The sequence below is a fragment of the Boleophthalmus pectinirostris genome, unplaced genomic scaffold (assembly GCF_026225935.1).
Source record: "Boleophthalmus pectinirostris isolate CB_2022bp ecotype Guang Dong unplaced genomic scaffold, ASM2622593v1 HiC_scaffold_18, whole genome shotgun sequence".
Classification (NCBI taxonomy): Eukaryota; Metazoa; Chordata; class Actinopteri; order Gobiiformes; family Gobiidae; genus Boleophthalmus; species Boleophthalmus pectinirostris.
The window spans coordinates 26,919,382-26,942,850 of NW_026571133.1; the positions used below are offsets into that span (position 1 = coordinate 26,919,382).

At 39.7% G+C, this 23,469-nt stretch overlaps 1 protein-coding gene across 1 annotated transcript in view; it reads left to right on the top strand.

The window, feature by feature from the left end:
• LOC110160656 (potassium/sodium hyperpolarization-activated cyclic nucleotide-gated channel 1) overlaps nucleotides 1-23,469 on the top strand; it is a 45,754-nt gene that overhangs the window by 3,097 nt on the left and 19,188 nt on the right. Inside the window, exon 2 of the mRNA XM_020925331.1 lies at nucleotides 1,104-1,527. Within this exon, the coding sequence (XP_020780990.1) occupies nucleotides 1,104-1,527 (424 nt within the window). The remainder of the gene's footprint in view (nucleotides 1-1,103; nucleotides 1,528-23,469) is intronic.

Consider the following 23,469-nt stretch of genomic DNA (forward strand, 5'->3'; position numbering starts at 1 on the left):
ATCTGTATGTAATTTGATAAATACATTTGCCTCTATGCTTATATTATGAAGTCCATCATGAAGTATATTCACGTCACATTAGCACTCATTTGAAAGATGAGTCATTATTTCCCTGAATGTTACAGGATGTCCTTGAATACCTATAATGATTGTGCATCATTTAGACTTGTCTCGCCAGGAACCGCCAACTGACCTGCTATTGGATTTTAAATGCAGTTTAAATATTCATTTCATCCTAAATTGTAGTTTCTACAACAGTTTGTAGCTGCTACACAACTAATATTACTAAAGAAGTTTGGTGGATTGGCCCAATAATATGCATGCTGCGTTGTGTGGTTTGCTTTGAGGAGTCCCTTGAGGTGCTGAATCAAGTCTCTCATTGTCAAGGGCCCTCTCCACTGGCCCCAGTTCATTTACTGTTTGTGTAAAAATGCTGATTACAATTCACTCTTTTGACAAACACAGTTATTGGATATAAGATCTAAGGGGATTTTTAAAGTCAAGGTTCAGTCTTAATTTATTCAAACATATCTATTACTTGGTGGCTGTTCTGCCAACAGGTCGGGCATGTTGCCAGCACCAACAGTCTCTGCACCTCAGCCCCCTGCAACAGCACAGAGCAGACAGACACATGGTCAACAACAGGAGGGGCGTCACATTCAGTTTATCATTCGCTAGCTAACTGCTGTTTCATTGTCACTGGAAGATGGTGCTATCTGTAGACTGTATAAAAAGTGTGAACTTGTGCAGATGAAGCAAGCAGTTCATCATAAAACCGAGGGCAGTGACATTCACACTGCCAAGCTCAAGGAGAGGGCCACTCCTTTGTGCTTGACTCTAAACCTAGGCTCCATACACATACACATAGAAAACTGTTATAATGTAGAAACTGATGGTTTGGTAATAACTATCCTTCAGAACAAATGTATTTAATTTAGTCATCAGGAACTGTTCATTTTCACATGTACTATGATTTTGATGGCAGCAACAGAGAGAAAATGTACTTAATGCAATGTTCAGTTGTTTAAATTATGTGCCATTGTGTATAAAATTGTATATTATTTATTAAATTCTAATCCAGTGTCTGTGTGCTCTCTTGCCAGGTTCTACTGGGACTTGATAATGCTCATCATGATGATGGGAAATCTAATCATCATTCCTGTCGGAATAACCTTCTTCTCAGAGCAGACTACCACCACCTGGCTGGTTTTCAATGTGGCCTCAGACACCATCTTTCTGGTGGACCTGGTCATGAACTTCAGGACTGGGATTGTCAATGAGGAGAGCTCTGAGATCATCCTCGACCCAAAAATAATCAAGATGAATTATCTGAAGAGCTGGTTTGTTGTGGACTTCCTATCATCCATCCCAGTGGATTATATATTTTTAATAGTGGAGAAAGGCTTTGATTCTGAGGTATATAAAACAGCCCGAGCCCTGCGAATTGTCCGCTTCACCAAGATTCTCAGTCTCCTCCGGCTCCTAAGACTGTCCCGTCTCATCAGATACATTCATCAATGGGAGGAGGTGTGTATGTCTATTCACATGATCTTGTTTCATTCTTAGTATTATTCCAGTTCAACAGGATTCTCTAGGTTTTGTTCTGGTCACATGGAAACAACCTTGAAAGGTTATTTTGCAGAATTGTAATGATATCTCTCGATAGCACTAATAGGGGCTGTCAATCATCAGTGGTCAAAAGGCTTATCTCTGGATAACAAGTGCTAATGTCTGTTGGAGCTCTCTGGTGAGTGAAATGTATTCAGAATCATGGCAATTTATTAATTTAAATTTCTAAAATGATTTAAGTATGCCTTAAAAGATAAAATATAAAAAGCATTTTGTTTAAAGTTTAAAGCTTCATTGTTCCAAAGAAATACATAGAGAGAGACAACTAACTCAGCAGTCTAATGACAGGAGTGTAGTGTGGTCTGAGTCCATAGTTATTGTTCCCGGGCAGACTGCTGTTTTGATTGGAGTTGAACAGGTCTATGAAAGGGAGGTGATTTATGTTGGAAACAGTGTGTAATCTTTATTAGTTTGTCTCTGTGATGGAGAGCATTTTGTATTTTCAGGAGTAACTGATGGTTTAAAAATATTGTAGTTCTGGGTATGTCTATAATAATTTTTGTTTATCCAATTTAATTTAAACAATTTCAGTTCCTAAAAGGAAGAAAATATGTTTTTTAAACCCCTCCTAATTAATTCCACAAAATTCTTTTAACCTTCTTTTAAATTCTTTTAATGTCTTTAATTTAAAAATTGTTGGATGTGGAAACTAATGCACATTTGTGCTAATCCTAGGCTTAGAAATATTGAGAGGATGGAGTTATGAATAGTATACCATATAATCTATTCCAAATCAATCCATCATCTAGTCTATGCCTTCTTCATTTTACTGTACTTGTTATTTAGCACAGATGGAAATTATATTCCACCTCTCTATTGTTTATCTGATCCATTAGTGAAGCCAAAATAGATTAGTGGCTTCTTATATTTTTTTTATTATAAACAAATCTTTAAAGTGGCACAGGCAGCAAATGATCTGTTGTTGTGTTATGGATCAGTGACCATTTATACAAGTAGGAAGGAAATCATTATAGCACTGTGGCATATTAGCTTTAACATATTATTACTCCCTAATGAATACAATCCACAAGCACATCCCAAACCATATTCCTAAAGCCTCTTCCATACGGTCCTTATTTAATGAATATTTCAACACCTCTAATAGAATATCTGCATATTTTGACATGGTGTGTTTGAATAAGGTAGGAACATATGGTATAGACTATTTTTGAAATAGATGGATTCCCAAGGTTAATGAAATTTTACAACAAGCCGGTACAGCATGAGGATGTCACAAAATTCAGGGTTCCTTTCACCCGAGCCCGTTTGTTTTCTTACGTAATGGTCAGTTATGAATTTTAATAATGTTTCCTGTTTGTGGCAGTTCTAGTTTCCTCTGTAATGTACAACATCCATTTGTAATGCCAGAAGTCTCAAACCTTTCAAAACTGCCTACAAAAAGACAAGAGAAAAATAAATAACGGTTAGTGGTTAATAGTTAAGTTTTGAATCTTCCCTCACGTTATGAGCCATGAGATGCGTGATCTCACTAGATGGTAGCCTGCCCTGTAGCAATAATTATATAGTGTAGAGTGTGAAGAGCATTTTTTTTTTTTTTTGTCAGTCCTTTTTATGTCAAGATATGCGGCAGAATTTCTTTCTGATGTAAATGTTTAACATTTTTGGCCTCTCAAAAATATGGTTTGTAAAATAACTAAAATAGCTTCAAGTTACTTTAAAGAGGTCACCTTTGTACATGATAACATGCTCTATATAAGACAGAATGTACTGAGTTCAATTCACTGCTGGAGTTCCTTTTTCAACTTTCTTCATACCTAAAGTTCTTCGTACTTATAACATATCTAAAGTCCTTTTTACTTATAACATATTTTCTATACAGCTTCACCTTGTTTTGTGGTTGATTTAACTTGTTCACTTATACAGGATAATTCTCAGCATAGATTTCTCTCTAACCAACCCCACCCTAAGAGACACATTTATCTACTGTAGAGAATGTAGCATTGCCTTTTGCACACTGGGATGTCAAGATGAGTGTGATTAATCAGGATTATTTAGGTCACAATATAATAAATAAAAAAGGTCATTTCATTTGATCTGTTCTCTAGGAAGTAACTAACTCTAAAATTTGATATCATGACATGGCTCATACACAGTGATTTTCTAAGCCCAAAGCAGTGCATTGAACATTCTAACCAAATCCGACACATCCACGAGAATGAAAAAGGGCATTCAGCTGAAAAACTCTGCGCTGTCGAAACAAGTTAGTTGTAAAGTGTGGCATTAGTGTTGTAATGGACGGACAAGTGCAGTGTCTCTCCAGTACAATGACTTTGGAGCAGTGAAGCCTTTTTATATTGGCTCTGGGTTTGGGACTAAGTTATTCAGTCACTTCAGCCTCTACAATAAGTCATCTCCAAGCGCCAATGTCCATCATTCCTTCATCTGTCATGTGTTCCCTGCCCCCTCCATCTTTGTCACTCTCTCTGCTCTCCATCTGTGAGGCTACCACATACTGCTGTCTCCACAAAGCTGGATGGACACTCACAATTAAACCCAAATCACTGAGATGTTTACTGCTCTGCCTGGAATGTTATGGTTTTATCTATTGACCCTGAATAAATTGTCCTCTGCAGTTGACCCAGCCTTCAATGAATATCTACCAAACATGAATTCAGTTACAGCTTTTTATAGCACAAAATACCTTGAAAAGTATGTATTCTTAGTGACAAAGGGAATCCACAGATATTACCTGTGAATTGGCCAGGTGGCATTGCCTATTTGTCTTTATGGACACAGATACACTTAAAAGTAGTAAAAAAGCAAAGCAGTATTATCTCTATGAAGTCTGTACCAGAAAGCATTAAGAGCTGTGAGAGCACAGAAATATTCATACACATATGTTGTTAGACAAGCTAATGATTTAATGTGGGTCCATTTAAATATAGTAAATAACAAACAATAACTTATTTTAAGGCAGTTAAATGCAGCAGTGCTTTGTCTCCTGTTTGTTTACATTTACTAGACTGAGAATATGCAATGCAACTGATGCTATTTGGAACATGTTTGCTGCATAAGCTGACATTAGGAACACACTGTACAAAAGTCTGAGAAAGACTCATCTATTTTGGTGATGTTACTGTCTGCGTGTTTGCCTGTAATTGTCAATGTGTTTGTTCAACCATTCATTCATTTGTTTGCTCACACATAATTATTGCGTTCCTTGGTGCTCAGGGAAATAGCAGCACACAGTGTGAAGGTCACACAGCACAGTAAACATGGTGCGTACGCCACCACAGAGCAAAGCCAACACAGGCCAACTAAGGTGCACAATTGGACATCTGGAAGAGGCTGTGGGCACTTGGAGAGTTTAAGAGGGAATTCATAATATGTAACAATTATTTCTCAAAATAACACGTGGACAAAACATTTTTTTTAAAGTATTTTATGTTTCTATGTAACATAGACATAGAAACAGCAAGTGAAACTAGGTTTTCAGGAACCAGGAATCTGTAAGAAATCTAGCCTATTAAATAATGTAATTTCAAAGCTTATAGCCACTGTTTTTAAGTCCTTTTGAGAATTTCTAAGGTTTTGAGAGTGTACCCAGGATGTACATTGTAGGATGTACATCCATATTTCTGTAACCACCTCAGCACTACAAATCTCTACACTGATTTGAAATAATGAGATCAGCAGTGTGGGTTGTTTTTTATATAATTTTACATCAGTGTTGGTATCTTTCAAGGGCGCTCTACCCTCTGCTCCTCCTTATTTCAAGGCTTATTTGCATGTATGTTTTTCTTATTATTCTATGCCCTCTCGGATTTTGGACTAACTATCCCTGTGACCCCAGTGTCTGCTTTTTATCATCTTCTGTTGGTGGCTCTGTAAATGCTGAATTTTTATCCATGTTACAAAAATGGCCTTTCTGTGCACATCCTCTGAGATTTCTTGTATTTTGTAACAACAGCCTGGCATGAGTAATCCCACAAGAACAGTGTGCCACATCTGGTTCAGCTGCTCCATCAGGTCTGTGCCAAATCCCAGCCTAGAGCCAAGGCCCTGCCAGGTCGGGCTTGTGGCAGTACCCTATCACCGAGACCAACCACACATTCACTAGGATGTGTTTCTGTTTATTAATAAGATGTCCCTACAGCCTTTCTGTGTTGACTTGACATTTTTACAAGTTTCAGAGTGTTTCAGAGTGTCCTCACATTATCACTGACACCCATGAACATACTGGATTATGAATACAAATTGATATGCTGAGTTTCTGAGGAGAAAATAGTCTGTAGTATTTCACACTAAAATTAATTATGTGTGGGTATTCATCTGTATACACACTCAAATCATGGAGACCTGCCTCCCTCCCTCAGACAAAAATCAGGTATCCATGATGTAAATCCTTCATTATTAGATCGACAACATGATTTCAAGTTCAGGTACAATTAAAGTAGCTTATTGTTTGAGTAGGGTTTGGGTTAAGATATGGGAAGAATTTTGATTAAGGCTAGGCTCAGTCTTGAGGAAATAAATGTAAGTCAATTAAATGTCCCCCAAAAGGATGAAAAATCCAACATGTGTTTTTTTGTGCATGTATGATGTACAAACACAAAAAAAAACATTTGGAGGAATATAATCTCATTTCAGTGATTCCTACAATTTTTATGTGCCAAATCAAACTCAATAATTACTCTCAATGACGACACAAAATCAGTGCAAGATACTTTTTCTGTCATGTTCTCAATACTGCATATATCACTGATGATGGCATACAGAACAGCGATGGGATTCAGAGGATCCCTCATTATTCAGTACTATACACGATACATGGCTCATAATACGATGTTATCACAATATGGTGATACATATTTTGCCAAACAAACCAAACACATTTTAACAGGATTTTTGTTAAACAATGATCTGCACAAACCTGATATGAAATACACCCATTTGAATCATTAAAACAGTTGCCTGGAAAAATCCAGACTCAATGCTGTGCCAGTGGCTGATTTGGATCTGTATCACAAATACAGAGAGATATCCTTCTGGATTTCCACGCAATTAAAACAGTGAATATGCCAGTTGTGTAAACAAGTTTTTTTTTTTTTTTTTTTTTAAATATATATAGCAGCCCAGTATCATGATATTTTGATATATTTGCACACCCTTAATACATTGCATTTTTAACCCATGGGCATAACAATGTGCCTTCTGTGTCTACAATCTAAACATAAAAAGCAGCATGTATCTGATAACAGAAGCAAGTGAGCTGTTTAACTAGTGTCCTTTTTGCTAAGTATAGGCACGTGGTTGATTCACAGTCGGTAAATTGATCTGAAAGGGGAAAAAAGTAAGCCGCCTGACCTGGGTGTCTAGTTTAGCGCATGGAAGCACCAGAGGAAACCGTAGTGACATGACATCGGCTGCATGTGGTCTGCTGTGGAACGGATGCCACTATTATGTGTCAGCAGCATTCGCTCTTCTCTTCTGATCCATGTTTAGAAACACAGTGTAAACAGCTTGTGCGTGTATCAGGTGTACTGTCTGTCTGTACATCTGATGGACCCACATGCAGCACAGAATACATTACTGGTGGACTGAGAGCTAGGCCGTTGCAAGTGGAGCGTTGATGGCAGGGCTGGGCAGGTTTGGAAAGAAGTCGAAGTCAAAATGTTTTTTCTACTATTGTGAGTGTGATTATATCTGTGATGTAAGCTGGATTTTGTTTAGAGTCCATATTGTAAACAAGGAACATTAATTTTAAAAGAGAAGACAGAAATATGAAGCACTAAACTAATGCAAGAATCCCACACATTTTAGAGCATGTTTGTAGAGGTCTAAACTACAGGCACTACATGATTTACTGATAAAAATATTTAAGGATATTTTGGTCTTTGCAGAGGTCTGTCTTTAATGTAAATAATTGCAGCCTATGTACTATGAACATTGTACCAGCTCAAATAGGGATTTTGATATGATTGCGATATATCATGTAGCCCTAGTTCATAATGTGCTAGTTTGTTACATATTGTTTTTTTTCTATGGTTGCTATACAGTAAAATCTATGGGTGCTATACAGTTCTATGCAGATACAAATTACAAACATCAAAATAATTCTCTGGTAGATTTAAAGCAGATTTTAAGTAGGGCTTTTAATGCAAAGTGAAGAAACAGAATAGGGTCAAGATACTAGGACTGGATTATAAAAGATTGTTAAATATGTTTTCTTTGCTAATACCATTAAGTAAACACACAATCTAAATGACTTAAAACCAACTGGATTTCGACTAAATGAGTATTGTCTTGCCTTGTGCTCTTTTATTGACAAGTTAAGCAACTGTTGTTCCAGAGCAGCCTGACGCTGTGCAGCAAGTGAGGAATAATGATGAAACTGTGTAAAATGCCACCTCAGCAGAGTGTCTGCGTGGTGCCAAAGAAGATTAGCTGGATTGGCTTCACAGAGTCCTGCAGACGAGAGTCACCTGTCTTAGAATAGGCCGAGCCAAGTCCTCTGTGCCTCGGGGCTAGCGTCAGAGGCCAGGCAGGGACACAGGTGTGCCTCCCTCCCACAAATACAAACACACCAAAGGAATGCTGACTCATGAAGCACTGAATTATGGGGGAATTGAAGAGGGGAACAGAGAGAGGGAGAGATAAAAGACACATCGCAGTGCAGTGATTCTCGCATGTACCCCTGATTGATTTCCTGTAGTGTCGACCTTGTTTCTCTCGTGTAATTGCAGCTTGTAAAATGCTGCATAATGAAGTGAGGACAAATGGGTTTTAACTGAACACTGAAGTAGTGTTTTAGTCTGGGTGGGTTTTTCAACTTGTGATATGCCTACGGGATTTTAAAATAAAATCAAATTGTGATTTCTCCTACAGGTGTTGTGATTGCAAATAAATTTACAATTCATGTTTTCAAGTCAAAATTCCATTTGGTCAAAATCACAGTTAGCCATTTTTTCTCCATTGAAAGACTGATTTTGTTGTTTAGAAAGGACATTTTATTACTTCAATCACTGCAACTTTTTGATTTCAGATTGCAACTGAAATTTCAATTTGAATTAGATTTATTTTGCAGCCCTAATATGATATTGTTGAAAATATACTTCCAAAAAGAATCATGCCAGCCCAGATGTCTACAAAGTGTGTATACTCTATGAAAGATGTCATATTAGTGCATTCTCCACAAAATTACTTTTATGGATGCATAATTAAAAGAGAATTGGCTTGAGTGATTTCTGGTATGACTCTCCTCAGCTGTGGTCAATTAAAAGCTTTGTCTTTTTTTTTTTTTTATTTAATGGCAGGTGCAATGAGTTATTTGTACTTTTGGAGAACACTTGTTACTGTGATTTGCTTAGCAGTGTTCTTTATAAGTATTGGTTTGTTTGTGTGTTTGTTTGTTATTAAAAACAGATATTGTTCAGGGTTCCAAGGTCAACCTCTGACTTACCCTTTTGTCCAAGAAATGAATAAGGAAAAGTTAAAGTTGTAGATGGTGATTCAAATTATAATTCTAACAACACAGCCCTGGATCACAGGGGGGACTTATTGGGCCTGTCCAGACTGCTGTAAAGTAGTGCAGTGGTGGAGGCACTTCACTTTGGGAGCAGGTGTGCATTAGCCTAGATTTGGATTTGCTGAAGCACACACATAGCGTGGGGCTGTGCAGCTGGTTGTTTATATTTAATGTCCATACAAGAAAAACTTTGTGCAGCAGTCGTGTCCATTTTAAGGTTTTCTCTTTCTTTTGGCTGTTCCCTTTCAAAGACTATCACTACACACTTTTGTACACTTTTTTTGTTTTTCCAGAAGATCACTACATCATCTACAATTAAAATTCAAACCTAAAACTTGATGTGGTCCACCTTATACTTTCAGAGTAAAGGAAGGAGGGCATACATTGTGTTCCTATAAGTTCCAGTCACTTATGTAATATGCACAGGATTAAACTTTCAGTGACTTTGTATAAGACATTCCAGTGTGGGCTTGGCTTGAGTTACCTGACAGACGTTAACTATATCTGAGCTTCTTGTTCAAGTTCAGCCGCAGCTCTTGTGTCATCTCTGTTTACTGTGTCTTGTCTAACCAGTCACCTCTCACTGTCCAATCACATCCCCCGAGTTAGTTTACATGCTTGTGTCTTATTACAACCGCCATTGCAATTAAATACAGGAGTCTTCAAGTGGAGACTTAAAGCACATTACCTCATCAATATGAATTATCTCACAGGGACGCTAACAAAATACATTGTACTGGTAAAAGCTGCCGTAGGGGCTCTTGTTGTTGTAGTAATAATCATATTCACATATCATAAGTACTTCTTTCATCTCTGAAAGAAAGAATTAGAAGCTATTGTTTAGTTTGTGGTAGTATAGTAGGCTAGGGTATGTGTCCTCATTTTTACTCATTCACTGCCACTCATACTCATTCAACTGCGCAGCTCCAGAAACCAGGTTCACATGGTGTGCTGGTCCTACTTGCATTGCTGGTGATGGTTATTTTCATTTAAAAAGTGACATGGTTAATATATGATATGATATATAAATGTATTTAAAGGAGTTTTATACTCTATATCCCATGTGTCGTCTTGGAGCACATGCATATTTTATTAAGAGCTGCATGTCTTCTATGTTTCTTTGTGTTCTAAAAATAACCCAGTAGATGCCTGGGTTCGCCTCTGCTTTGATTACAGTGCGAGTGGGTAAAACTTTTGTGCTCATCAGGAAGCACATGTACTCCAGGGACTTTCAATGTGGCTCACTGAAAAATTGTTTGTTATGAGGGGAACTGTGGTTCATGGGGGGTGGAGACTAAGTCCAAACTTTTGCGTTGTCCTCTTATAAACATGTCCTTTCTGATTATTGTTACTGAGATTTGTTTGAATTTTATTATTGACTTTTTTCTGCAATTTCTCCTTACAAACCTCTCATTATGTCATCTTCTATTCAAACATTGCTGCTTAGTAATACATCTCCTAATGAAGTACCCCTCTCTAGTCATGTCCAATAAAATCATGCACAGATCCCAGACCTGTGCCTAACTCCTGTGTGCTCTCTGAAACATATTTGTTGAAGAACACACTGTGCTTCTGTGCTCCCGTGCATCGTGTGGAGGCAACCTCTCTGTCGGCCCATGGGGTGGAAAATCCACTGACAGAATTGTTTTCTCTTTTCTACGTCCCCTGTAGATTTAACCCATATTCTGAGGCCAAGTCACTGAGCGCTCCTTCTGTTGCAGTTTGGTCTTGTTAACTCTGGTAGTGAGTGATAATTGGTTGACCATATGGTTTAGTGTACAGAGAAAATTGCCAGAAATATGATTATAAGAGACATTTTTGAAGCCATACATCCTTCATAATTGGTAAAATATATGAAAAGTCCTTAACTAGCCCCACACCAAATAATGACTCTCTCTAGGCCTCAAGTTCTATTTTAACATTTTGTCATTTATGCCACAGTCTGCATCCTTTGATTCTTGATTTATTACTTTCTAAATTTGTACAAATCCAGTCCCAGATATTTAGTTCCAGTATCAAGTGGTATTAAGTAACCTTTACCATCACAGAAACTGAAAACAGTATTCTTTCCCCAAACTATAAACATTAAATAAATGCAAATATAGTATTTAACTGATAACTGATCCTTTATCCCACTGGACAGCTTTTTGTAAATAAAACATCAAGCAATATTACCATATACATCCCTATTGTCTTGTACATTCTAACACATCAGCAGTTATAGATAATTAAAAAACAACGGGCGAAGAAAAGGAGGCAGAGTTCAGAAATCAAGTGAAGAAAAAATGCTCTAGAAATAGCTTCAGAATCACTCGCAAATGTCACATATGTTACAAGCCATATGCTTCATCTTTCGTGCCTTTAGTGATGAACTGTGTAGCTTTCTAAATATACAAACTTGATAGCGTATTGTTTTGTGCTGGCCTGTGCAGAGACAGACGCTCATAAATATTGGCTGCTGGCGTCTTCGCTCACTCAGTATGATACTGTGGCTCTGTGACATTTGGTATATTTCATTCTCATCCATTGGGAATACCTCAGTTTGTCAGTCTCTGGCCCTCACTCAGCCTCTCACTGTCACTGTCAGAATGTCTTCAGCTGATCTGATGGTGGATACAAGCAGACACACAGCAGCCATACACATAAGTAGGTCATGATAACAAATTTTTAAGCACGATATATTGCTATAGATAATATATATATATATATTTATACTGCAATAAACAACTACTTTATGCCATTAATACAAAAACAAAAATGCAAGATAATCTCAGTAAAACATTTTAGCTGTAGCAAATAAATGGCAGTATCAAGCACCAACTGGACAAAGAATGTTATTTGTATAAAAAAACAAAAAAAACTAACCAGTATCTCCCCAGTTTTGCCAAGAAATTGTACGCATGATAAATATTGAGCGCCAAAATATTGTTCTAACTTTCATATATTGAATGATAAGTCGATATGGTAATTATCATGACACACAAGCAGTACGGAGGTTTTTGTCATTTTAATGCGGTAAATCAAAACTCTTAAATGCTATTCCAGTGGTTTTCCAATGTAAACAGTGGCATTTACAGGCATCTTTCCGAAGTCACAAGAAAAAACTAAACCTTGGTATGAAGTAGGAAATAATGTGTGACCAGACAATTTTGTAGATAAATAAGAAAATAGTCTTCTAAATTAATAATAAATAAGCCAGACAATACCACCTGAGAATAAGTTAACAGGAGAGTTAATAGGAGACAAAACAGCAGAGGATTGTTTCCAACACTGCAACAGAGATCACCTTTAAAATGTATTTTTATCCAAGGGAAAGACGTTATTGCCCTTCTTCTTATGGGATTCGGGAAAAGCTTAATATACCAGTTAACCCCATTAGTGGCGCATTACATACGTAACTATCAAATAGCAGCAATTGGTTAAATGATAAAAAGTACCCGCCTACCGTTGAGTGAACAAATTCTAACACTGAGAGGTCCAACAGTTTCTACGAAGTGAAACCGGCTGAAGAATCAGGCTAGTCGACTACACCTACCATGTAGATACATTGGAACAGCAGTCCATGACACTTAATGGAGGAGCACAAATGACAGTGAGGCCATGGTGAGAAGGGTTAGCTGTGATCTGACTTGCTCATTCCTGAGTCTTGGAGATGTACAAGTGCTGGAGAGATGAGGGGCAGGTGGTGATGGGGGTGTCTCTCAGGGCAATCTCCATGTCATCTGGGCATTGAACTTCTAGTTCTTTCTGCTGCACCAGGACACCAGATGATTCACATCCGTCCTCTAGACTGGCATATCACAGCCCAGTTTAGGTGTTGAACTCACACTTGATTCGTTTTATAAACTTATAACTAAGTGAATTAACTGTGAATGGAGCATAGCAGCTTTCAGCATGAACCAGAGGAGCTAAAGGTTAAAGAGTGGGAAGGCTTTATATCTTGGATAATTTAGTCTTATATTTATGTCAATATAATCTAACAGGAAAGTTTCCAAATGGATATCTCTAAATTATATTTTAAATGAATAATAATTTAACCTCATTTACCTGCAGGGTTTTCTTGTAACAGAATCAGATGAAGTTGTGTGAACATTTCTTAAGAATACAAACACTTGTCTTGAAGTCCACGTGGAATTTGACTCTAAAATGCAGTCTGACATCAAAGTCTGACGGGAATTCCCCTGGCAACCATGGATGTAGATCTTGTGTACACTCAGACAGAAGATATACAGTTGGGAGGGGGCTAACATGATAAGTGAAGAGATTAGGCTAATCTGAGTTATTTTTGGTAACTGCTCTGGTACTAGGGGGCTAGGGTTCAACAGTTCAGACCATTTACTAGAAAGAAAAGTCTAAAATTAACCTTCCCTAGTGGACTTTGAGATTCTCTTAATAGGGAGAGTAAAACTACTTATGGCAGACTTCCTGAAATGATGCCCGGTGCTAATGAATTAATTTGTAAGCAGCCAAGCATTAAAGCTGGCTGCTCCCTCACTTCCCCAGAGTTGTACGGAGGTGATTGATTGGCTGAAATGCACAGCACACACACATCTGTCACACCCACAGCTGGGCCCTATACCATGTGGCTGCACTGCTGTCCGTAAACACATTGATTTATATGATCCTTTAGTGCCATTTTTACTGCTATAAACTACACTGACTTCATCCATGAGCATTGTTAAGAAGAGGGAGACACAGCAGCAGATCATTTGGGCTATTAGTCTTACTACAGTCAGGGAGTAGATTAAAAGGTATCTAGGTAGTGATGTAGGCAGTACATACAAAGGTCTAAAATAAATTTATTGCATTTTTACATTTCTTCAACCAAACTAACTTTTGTCCAGTCGACAGACTCCTCATTAATGAATTACACATTTTTGACTTTTGCACTTAGGAGGACACCTGAATGCAAAATTTAATAAACATGCAATAAAGTAGTGCTATCACACTATAAATATAATAAAATAAATGAGAGTCACATTTGATTCATGTTAGAGTGCACTAATGTTATGATTTCCAATTATATAGACTTTGGAATTAACCTACAGCCAAGTCAGGATCCTGCATAACAAGTCAAATTGCTCAGTTATATTTGATTTACAACACAACAGACACAGTTGCCAACTTGGGGTCTCACTAATCTATGGCACTAAAGAAACAAGTGAATTAGAAAAGATTTTAGTACTTTCCTAGAAGCATTATAGGCTTCCTACCTGTGAAGGAGAGTAAAATATGCAGAGAGGCATGAGGTCTGAGGCAACACACTTGGGGGGGGGGCTTTATATCTTTGGCATGCACCACCAGCAAATGTCTCTAGATAAACTATTGTTATCTAAATACTCGACTTAAATACTTAAAGGTCCACTATGTAAGTTTTCTCATGGGGGGTCCGCCAAGGTAACTGCTTTGCTAAAAATGCTCGCTTTACAGATACATGTTTTTTGAGGTATTTTATTCTATTCTTTTGCACCATTCGAGTAGCCTAATTTGTGCTAAATGTGTATTAGATTAAAAGGTAAAATATGATACTTGTGTTCCTGTTTGTATTGGTGACTTTTTAAGGAGAATTGTAGATGTTTTTAGCTGAGTTTTATTTTCTTTCTAATTGTGCAGTGTTCAGGGTTCATCTTGTGTTGACATGAGCACAGCAGGCCCAATGTGTGATCCAGCCAAATCCCCTTTCCTTTCCCATGGCTCTAATCTTCCTGACTGCCTTCTTAGCACTGCTCACTGCACTCTTTTGCTCCGTTTGCTTGTGCCACTTCCCCAGACATCTGCAAAAGGCCTTCCCATCTCTCTTACACAGTCATCATTCCCACTTCATTTTGATCTCACTTGTTTTCTGCCTTTTTTGCGGTGTCTTCTCTTGGCAGAACTTGTAGTCATGCAGATTATGTAGAGGTAAATGATATGCACAGACAAAATAAACTGTTAGGAAAGGTGACTTAGTACAAGAAGTACATCAATGTTATGCTACTGAGGGCATCTGGACAATAGACATTCATTCATTATTTATTTTTGCTATTTGTAAGAAGACATTAACTATGCTGACGGTTCATTTAATAGTTAGTGTCTGTGATAATTGGTCCACTTAATTTGGTCACTTTATTTTAGGGGTGGATCTTTTTTTTTTGTTTGTTTGTTTCTGTTGTGGTTAATGGCTGATATTTGTGAACAAAGGTTTTCTCTAAATATTTCTTTATTAACTTATTTACTATAAAAACAGGTATGTTTACATAAATTTACCTAGTGGTATTGTTTTTGATCCTGATAGATTTGATACATTTTTTGTAGTTATATTTCAGCTATATGACTTGTTAAAATTCAACTCTACCCCAATACTGTATTACATGCAACAGGAACAAGCTGCAGCTACCATCTAAAATGTAAAGTTCTCACTGTAGCACTTTTTAAACTAACAAAATATTTATTTGTTTGCTCGAGCTCTCCTGTGTCCATATTCAGTGTATAGAGACGCTGACTTGATTCCTGGAACAGTGTTGTTGACTGTTGCTCTGAGACAGGCCTGAATAACCAGGTATTTTGAGCAAAAACTCTTTCATGTGGTAAAACAGTTGTTTATAAAAAAATATGTAAACGTGTTTCTGTTGTGACTTGTTCTGGCAGAAATGATGATGAGAGCGTAATGGAGGTGCTGCTGCCCAGCGTTTAGAGCTGTCAGTCATCTGGACATGCTTTCTTAGAGCGGAGCTGGTGTTATTTTGGTGCTGCCGCTCAGGTTACAGGTACAAATCAATAGAACATTTAACCTCCTCCTCATCCATAAATATGTGGATTTGATCCCTAGATGCCCTCCTGTGCACCACGCCTTGCTTTTCCCCAGTTTCTGTACTCCTTAAGAAAATGGTACTGTTCATTTCTTGCATTGCCAGAACAATGCCCACATAAGGTCTCAGGCTGGCCCTGACTACTTTGAAACCTTCATGTTTCAGTGCAAAACAATGTATATAATTTAATATTAATCTGCATAGAGGGCACCATAAACATGACCTCAGTGTGCGTGGGCCCCTAGCCCTGCAGGAGAAGCCAGTGCTGCAGGAATGGTGGAGCACAGATTAAGTGTTGAGGTTATCACGCTCACACGACCAAAATAGATGCAGAGCGGGTGAGACAGCGGGCAGGGAGTGAGGCTCGCACTCCTCTGTGATGTGCTCAGTGCGAGAACAAGAGAATCCTGCTGACGGACATGGAAATGATGAGCAGCACAGCTCCCACAGGAAGAGGCAGCTCGCACACCCTACCACACCAAACGGGTGTTTTCAGACATAACAGTACCAAGAACTAAGTCCCTAAAATCTCACACTCCCATTTAGTTAGAGGAACCACCCAGTCCTCCTTGCTCATGTCCACTCAGCCGGAGTGCCAAAGAGTGGATCTAACAAACTTAAAAGAGAAACGTGCTTTGAACATCTGTGGGGACAGGATAGCAAAAGTGTTTTTCCCCTTCATTCTACTTTGATTGAGCACTGTAAACCATGCACATAAAACTGTGATGCTTAGAATTTACCTTTGCCTTTACCTTTGCAGTGTTGCACATGTGCTTGTGCATGTTGCTAAAATGTTTGTGGCCTGACCAGCCCCAAAGCGCAGGTGCAGCCCTAGTCTCAGGTCCCTACTCTGTGCCTACTGTGCGAAAACCCCGTATGCATTTCTCTGCTCTTGTCATTGGCACATTAACACAGCTTATCCAATCAAAGCTATCCTTTGATTAGTGCTTCTTAGCCTCTGTGTACACTGCTTTTTGCTCAAGCCATTTTCTGAATATCCAGTTTGGGTTGTTTTCATAGTTTACAGTGTTTATGAAAATGTCTACTGGGTATGTGTTATATGATGTTCTTGATTTGGTACCAAAGAAAACATGTTGAAAACAGTCTCCTCACACTCCATTACTAACGCAGAACCCTACAGTGATGTTGTGATTGAGTGCTGGAAATGCAAATCCTCCTCTTACTACTCTGTGATTGTGCGGCTCATTAGTAAGATCAGGCTGTATTTGACATTGTCTCCCTGATGCAACATTTCCTGAAGAAATGAAAAAATGCTGCGATGAAGAAGGGATGTGAGATGCAACAATAGTGCTGTTAACCAGAGCAGATAAGGTGTGGATCTGTGGAAGGAGCCAGTTCACATCCTTTGTTTTCTCACTGATGGATAAGCTGTCAGATGTATGGATATGACGTCTCACTAAGGCAGGAGTGCATGCTTAGAAACAATAATGATATTGTCTTCACAGGTTCTTTTGTTGCGTTAGGATCATCATTTATTTTCTGTCTGTGTAAAGATCCCATCGATCACCTCTTGTATTCAATTAAGCCTCTGGCTACGAATTACTGTTGGGCCTCATTACCTAAATGTACTCTCATTCAGATGCTCAATCTGGATCAATTATTTTGGCATAGGTAAACCATCAGTCTGAATGCTTTCACTTTGAATAATGGATATAAATATAGATTGTTATAGTTTTCTTCTCCTCCTCTGGCCTATTCTAATCTGCACTGCTCTGATTAGTGTTTTGGAGCATACTGTATGTTGCCTGTAGCTTTGAAACAATGCCAACTCGATTTATGTTTATTTATTGCTGAACTATTACATTCATCTATCAGCATCAGTACGGTTGCATGAATTCTTATTATTTCCAGCTGGCTGCCTTTCTTGGGGAAGTAAGGATGGCACTGTAGCATTATGATTTCAGCCTTTTCTGGGAGTACACAGCGCACGGTCCTATAAGTTATTATTATATAAGCTTGGGTGGCACTCATTCCCTTACCAAAAGGACAAAAGGTTTGTTAAGTACGACTAAAAGAACATGCATTATAATTTGTATAAGTATAACCCGTCTTTTAGTAAAACCTCCAAAAGGTCCAAAAAGAGATTTGGAAGATGAGGAAATTTTCCTGGAAGGAGTTTGTCATCCTTCAATGTACTAGTCATTGGTGGATTTAATCCCTTCAAATTAGTCCTTCCCTAATCCTGACTAACCTCATGCAGACGTCACTGTGTTCAATTTGAAGATGTCTAAAGAACATGTTGTAATTTCATGTTTGGTGTAGAGTAATTATCTTTGGTTTTGTTTCAAATGTTAACTAAGCAGAAGCTGCATTGAAGCATTCTTCAGTGTAGTTTTCATGGACCCATCTCCAGGTCTTGAGTCTAGTTTTGGTCAGGACTGCCTTAGCTGGAGGAGCTGCCTTCCTGTTGTGCATGTTTTGCAAAACTTTGCAAAGAATGACCTATGCAGCATGAGTTTCTTGCTGTGAGATGTGAGTGCTAGCCATTCAAGCACTATCCTGCAGTAAAATGCTGACCTGGCCAGACAGAACCATGCACTTTGATGAAACTTTCCAAAGATGTCTGGAACCATATTTACTATATTTATTTTTATTATTTTTATTTATATTATATACCAATTTCAGATAGGTGTGATTAACTGGCAGGTTAACCAGTCAGAGAAAGCATAGTTCATTCGTGTCAACCCAAACATGAAAATGAAAATGTTATTTATCTCAGGTTAAAGAAGTTTTTGTTCCGAATGATACGAAAGGAGATATCTTCTACATCATTTGAAACATGCTACAAATTAGCAGTTGCGAAAGGACCATCCCAAGGATGTCAGTTTAACATCCTTGATGGTCTGTTTCCAGAACCATCTGGATTCAAACTAAATGTAGACGGGACTGGCTGGACAGGCAAGTAAAATGCAGCAAATTTGTCATCTATTGCAATTTGAGTAGATAGGGTTATCGCCAAGTGTGCCTGCATGCTCAGCTGGCCGTATTCTGGAGTGTGTGACCTGTGCTACTACACATCACTTCTTGGCTTGTTGCCCCTCTGTATTCAAGAATTATGCATACTTACAGTTAGAATTTTTCTGCAGTTTTTGCACTCGAAGGCGTTTTTCCTTCTCTTAATTCCTCTGTTCCATAGTCAAACCATCATGCACACAAACACCACATTCACACTAGGCAAAGTGGGTGAAGTCTCATGCCAAAGGACACAACAACAGTATGCACTTAGTCCGAGTGGGAATCAGTCTCTGACCTTCGAGTAGCCCTTCAGAAACACTTTTCATGCACTCCTGCCTCATGTATGTAGGTGATTTCTTAATTCACAAATAAGTGCAGTCATTTATTTTAGGTGACATAAAATTAAAATGTTATTTAAGTGATAAAGCAAACATAAGGTCCCTATGCTCTGCTTTGTTATGAAGATTATCCTGTGTAATCCCAGACCAGACGACCCTGAATCTTGTTAAACATGCTTGGAAAAGAGAGGGTATTTAATAATAGCTCATTATCTGCCTGTGGTAGGTAACTGCTGCCACACTGAGCCCAACATTCCTGCTAACAACAAGTAGTTCCTCTGACTCAACTTGACCCAAAGGCTACACAGGATTTCCAGCAATGTGAAGTACTTTGTGAAACGCGACCCCCATGTATTTCAACCAACTGCTGAGATTGTAGATCTACTACATATTATACTATATATACTTTCTAATTACCTTTTTAGCTACAAAGAATTTATTGGCATCTTACTTGACTAAATCCATGTTTCACATGTGTGGTGTTGATATTTTTTGTGTCTCTAAAATATTATAACTTTCTTGAACTCTTATTGAACTGCAAACAAACAAAAATAAATATTTTGTCCACAGTTCTTGAATGATACCACTAACACTAACACATTAGGAAAGGCTATTGTCATGGTGTTAATTTCCATTGACTTATTATATTATTCTTGACCCGGTTTTATTTTGTATTTCTCTAGCCGTATGTGTTTTGACTTCCTGTTGAATGGATTGTTTGCCCCACACTAATGTGTCTCGACCGTGTCTCATTCATGTGTGTGCATATATACCCTGTGTTCTCCTTTGCCCTTTGTTGGTTCATTTGTCATTATCAGCATCATGTCTGTTTGGATTTTTGTGTTTGGTCATTCTTTGTTTCATTAAACAACTTCAGAAATGTAGTCTTGCATTTTGGGTGCTACTGCTGCTCTAAACATGACAGCTACATTAGTCGAAAACAGCATATTAACATGTTTCACAACCAGTTTCACTTTAGTTTTTGATGAGGGAACAACATCATAACCTGGTGGAATCATGTGTGACTTTCAGACATTGTAAACACATTTTACTGTTTCTAATTAATGTAGTTTTAGAAACTATTGCACTCTAACTTGTGAATTTTCATATTATTTATTAAGTGCACTTGCACACAGGGGCAGAGTAAGACCGTCGTTACATTAAATGGTAATGTGCAGCAGAGGAGGACTGCATGCACTGAAGCTGGCTCTAATGTGAGCGTCTCTGGGCAGAGCTGTAGATGTGCTGCTGCTTTGCTCTTTTTCTGTCTGTGTAGAGAGGTACAGGCTAGTCACAATGGGCCTGGGTGGAGATGTGTTCATTCAAAGCACTTCTAACACACCTGGGTTCACTATGGTTTGTTGTTACAGAGATGAGTGCGGCACAGCTGGTTTCAGCATGTGCTGCTTGTGTGCATGATTTAATATTGTAAACAACAAGAATTACAATAAAACTATGTCCTTCAACTGACAAAAATGTCTGATTAATTATCAGTTTTTAATTTATTTTTTTCAGAATCTTTATTTTAAAATATTGAGAGGCATAGCACAACATCCTTGATATTTGCATGTTTACATAATCATCATAATAAAGGAGAAACAGAACAAAGGAAGTATCAGCAGAAACACGGAGTATTAACAAGAGACATATAACTATAATAATATAATAAAATAACCTCTTCAGATGTACTTTAGATTTGCTCATGACTCTTAGAGCCTTTCCAACATTGTGTTTTTATGCTATGATATTGTGTATCTCCTCTTAGATCCATAGTGGGACATTACTGAGTGGAGAATGTCAATGAGATGTGACAAACCTCAACAGGAATGGTTTACATTAGTTTCACTCCTGTTGTATGAGACGCTACATGAAAATTCTCATTGTTGGATCCTAAGACAATGCAATTCCAGTTCCTGGAGGATTAGAAAATTGGTACTTTTTTTTTTACCCCAAAACACCCCAGTGGCCTCTGCAACATGCCTCACCATTGTGTTTTAAAACAGCCTCTATAATTCTTTTGAGCAGTCCATATTAGATTGTTCTATTTGAATTCTCAAAGCTTTAGATGAAGGATGGTTAGCTTAGAAAACATAATGGAGAAAAAGATAAATTGACTGTCGACCATATCACTTCTGATGGACCAAAACCTATCACAATGAAAACTGCTTCTCACTGTGGGTACTTCATTATGGTTTTCTATTCCTGAGACATTAACCACTTACTACACAGCTCCTGCTCCAGTCGTTCAGAGACCGGACAGCCCTTAGCCAAGGGCCCCCAACCCCATACTCCCAGAGCATCCCGAAAAGGACGCCACAAGGGACACGGTCGAATATCTTCTCCAGATCCACAAAGCACATGTGGACTGGTTGGACAAACTCCCATGAACCCTCTAGCACCCGATGGAGAGTGTAGAGCTGGTCCAGTGTTCCCCGGCCAGGACGAAAACCACATTGCTCCTCCTGGATCCGAGGTTCGACTATCGGCCAGATTCTCCTCTCCAGTACCCTGGCATAGACCTTACCGGGAAGGCTGAGGAGTGTGATCCCCCTATAGTTGGAACACACCCTCCGATCCTCCTTCTTATACAGAGGGACCACCACCCCGGTTTGCCAGTCCAGAGGTATTGTCCCCGACCGCCACGCGATGTTGAAGAGGCGTGTCAGCCAAGACAGCTCCACAACATCCAGAGACTTAAGGTGCTCAGGATCGACCTCATCCACCCCGGAGCCTTGCCACCAAGGAGCTTGCCAACCACCTCAGTGACTTCAGCCAGGGTGATGGACGAGTCCGCTTCCAAGTCCCTAGCCTCAGCTTCCTCCTCGGAATTGAGGAGATCCTCAAAGCACTCCTTCCACCGCTGGACAATGTCCCCAGCCGAGGTCAACAGCTCTTCCCCCGCACTGTAAACAGTGTTGGTGAAGAACTGCTTCCCTATCCTGAGGCCCTGGACGGTTTGCCAAAATCGCTTTGAGGCCCGTCCGATAGTCCTCCTCCATGACCTCCCCGAACTCCTCCCAGCTCCGAGTTTTTGCCTCCGCAACCGCATGGGTTGCAGCATACTTGGCCCGCCCGTACCCATCAGCTGCCTCAGGAGTCCCACAAGCCAACAAGGCCTGATAGGACTCCTTCTTCAGCCTGACAGCATCCCTTACTTCTGGTGTCCAATACGGGTTCGGGGATTACCACTGCGACAGGCACCACAGACCTTATGCCCACAGCTATGAGCGGCCGCATCGACAATAGAGGCCGAGAATGAAGCCCACTTGGATTCCATGTCCCCAGCCTCCCCCGGAATCCAGGAGAAGTCCTCCCGGAGGTGTGAGTTGAAAGTCCCTCTGACAGAGGGTTTCCCAACAGACCCTCACTACATGCTTGGGCCTGCCAGGTCTTTCCGGCTTCCTCCTCTGCCAGCGAACCCAACTCACAACCAGGTGGTGATCAGTTGACAGCTCAGCCCCTCTCTTCACCCGAGTGTTCAAGACACGCAGCTGGAGGTCAGATGACACGACTACAAAGTCGATCATTGACCTCCGGCCTAGGGTGTCCTGGTGCCACGTGCACTTATGGACACCCTTGTGCTCGAACATGGTGTTTGTTATGGACAGACCGTGACTAGCACAGAAGTCCAGTAACAGAACACTGCTCAGGTTCAGATCAGGGAGGCCGTTCCTCCCAATCACCCCTCTCCAAGTGTCACTGTCGTTGCCCATGTGGGCGTTGAAGTCCCCCAGTAGAACAACGTCCCCGGGCAGTGCACTGTCTAGTACCCCTCCCAAAGGACTCCAAGGACGCTGGGTACTCTACAGTGCTGTTCGGCCCATAGGCCGACACCGCAGTGAGAGACCTGTCCCTGACCCGAAGGTGCAGAAGCTCTAGGTAATGTCTGAAAGGACGAGATCGCGGATACAAGCGCTTGAAATGGGTTTCCTTCGCAGGGTGGCTGGGCGCTCCCTTAGAGATAGATTGAGGACCTCAGTCACACGGGAGGAGCTCGGAGTAGAGCCGCTGCTCCTCCATGTCAAGAGGAGCCAGCTGAGGTGGCTTGGGCATGTGTTCCGGATGCCTCCTGGGCACCTCCCTCGAGAGGTGTTCCAGGCATGTCCCACCGGGCGGAGGCCCCGGGGAAGACCCAGGACACGCTGGAGGGACTATGTCTCTCGGCTGGCCTGGAAAGGCCTTGGGGTCCCCACGGAGGAGCTGGAGGAAGTGTCTGGGAGTCCCTGCTTAGACTGCTACCCCTGCGACC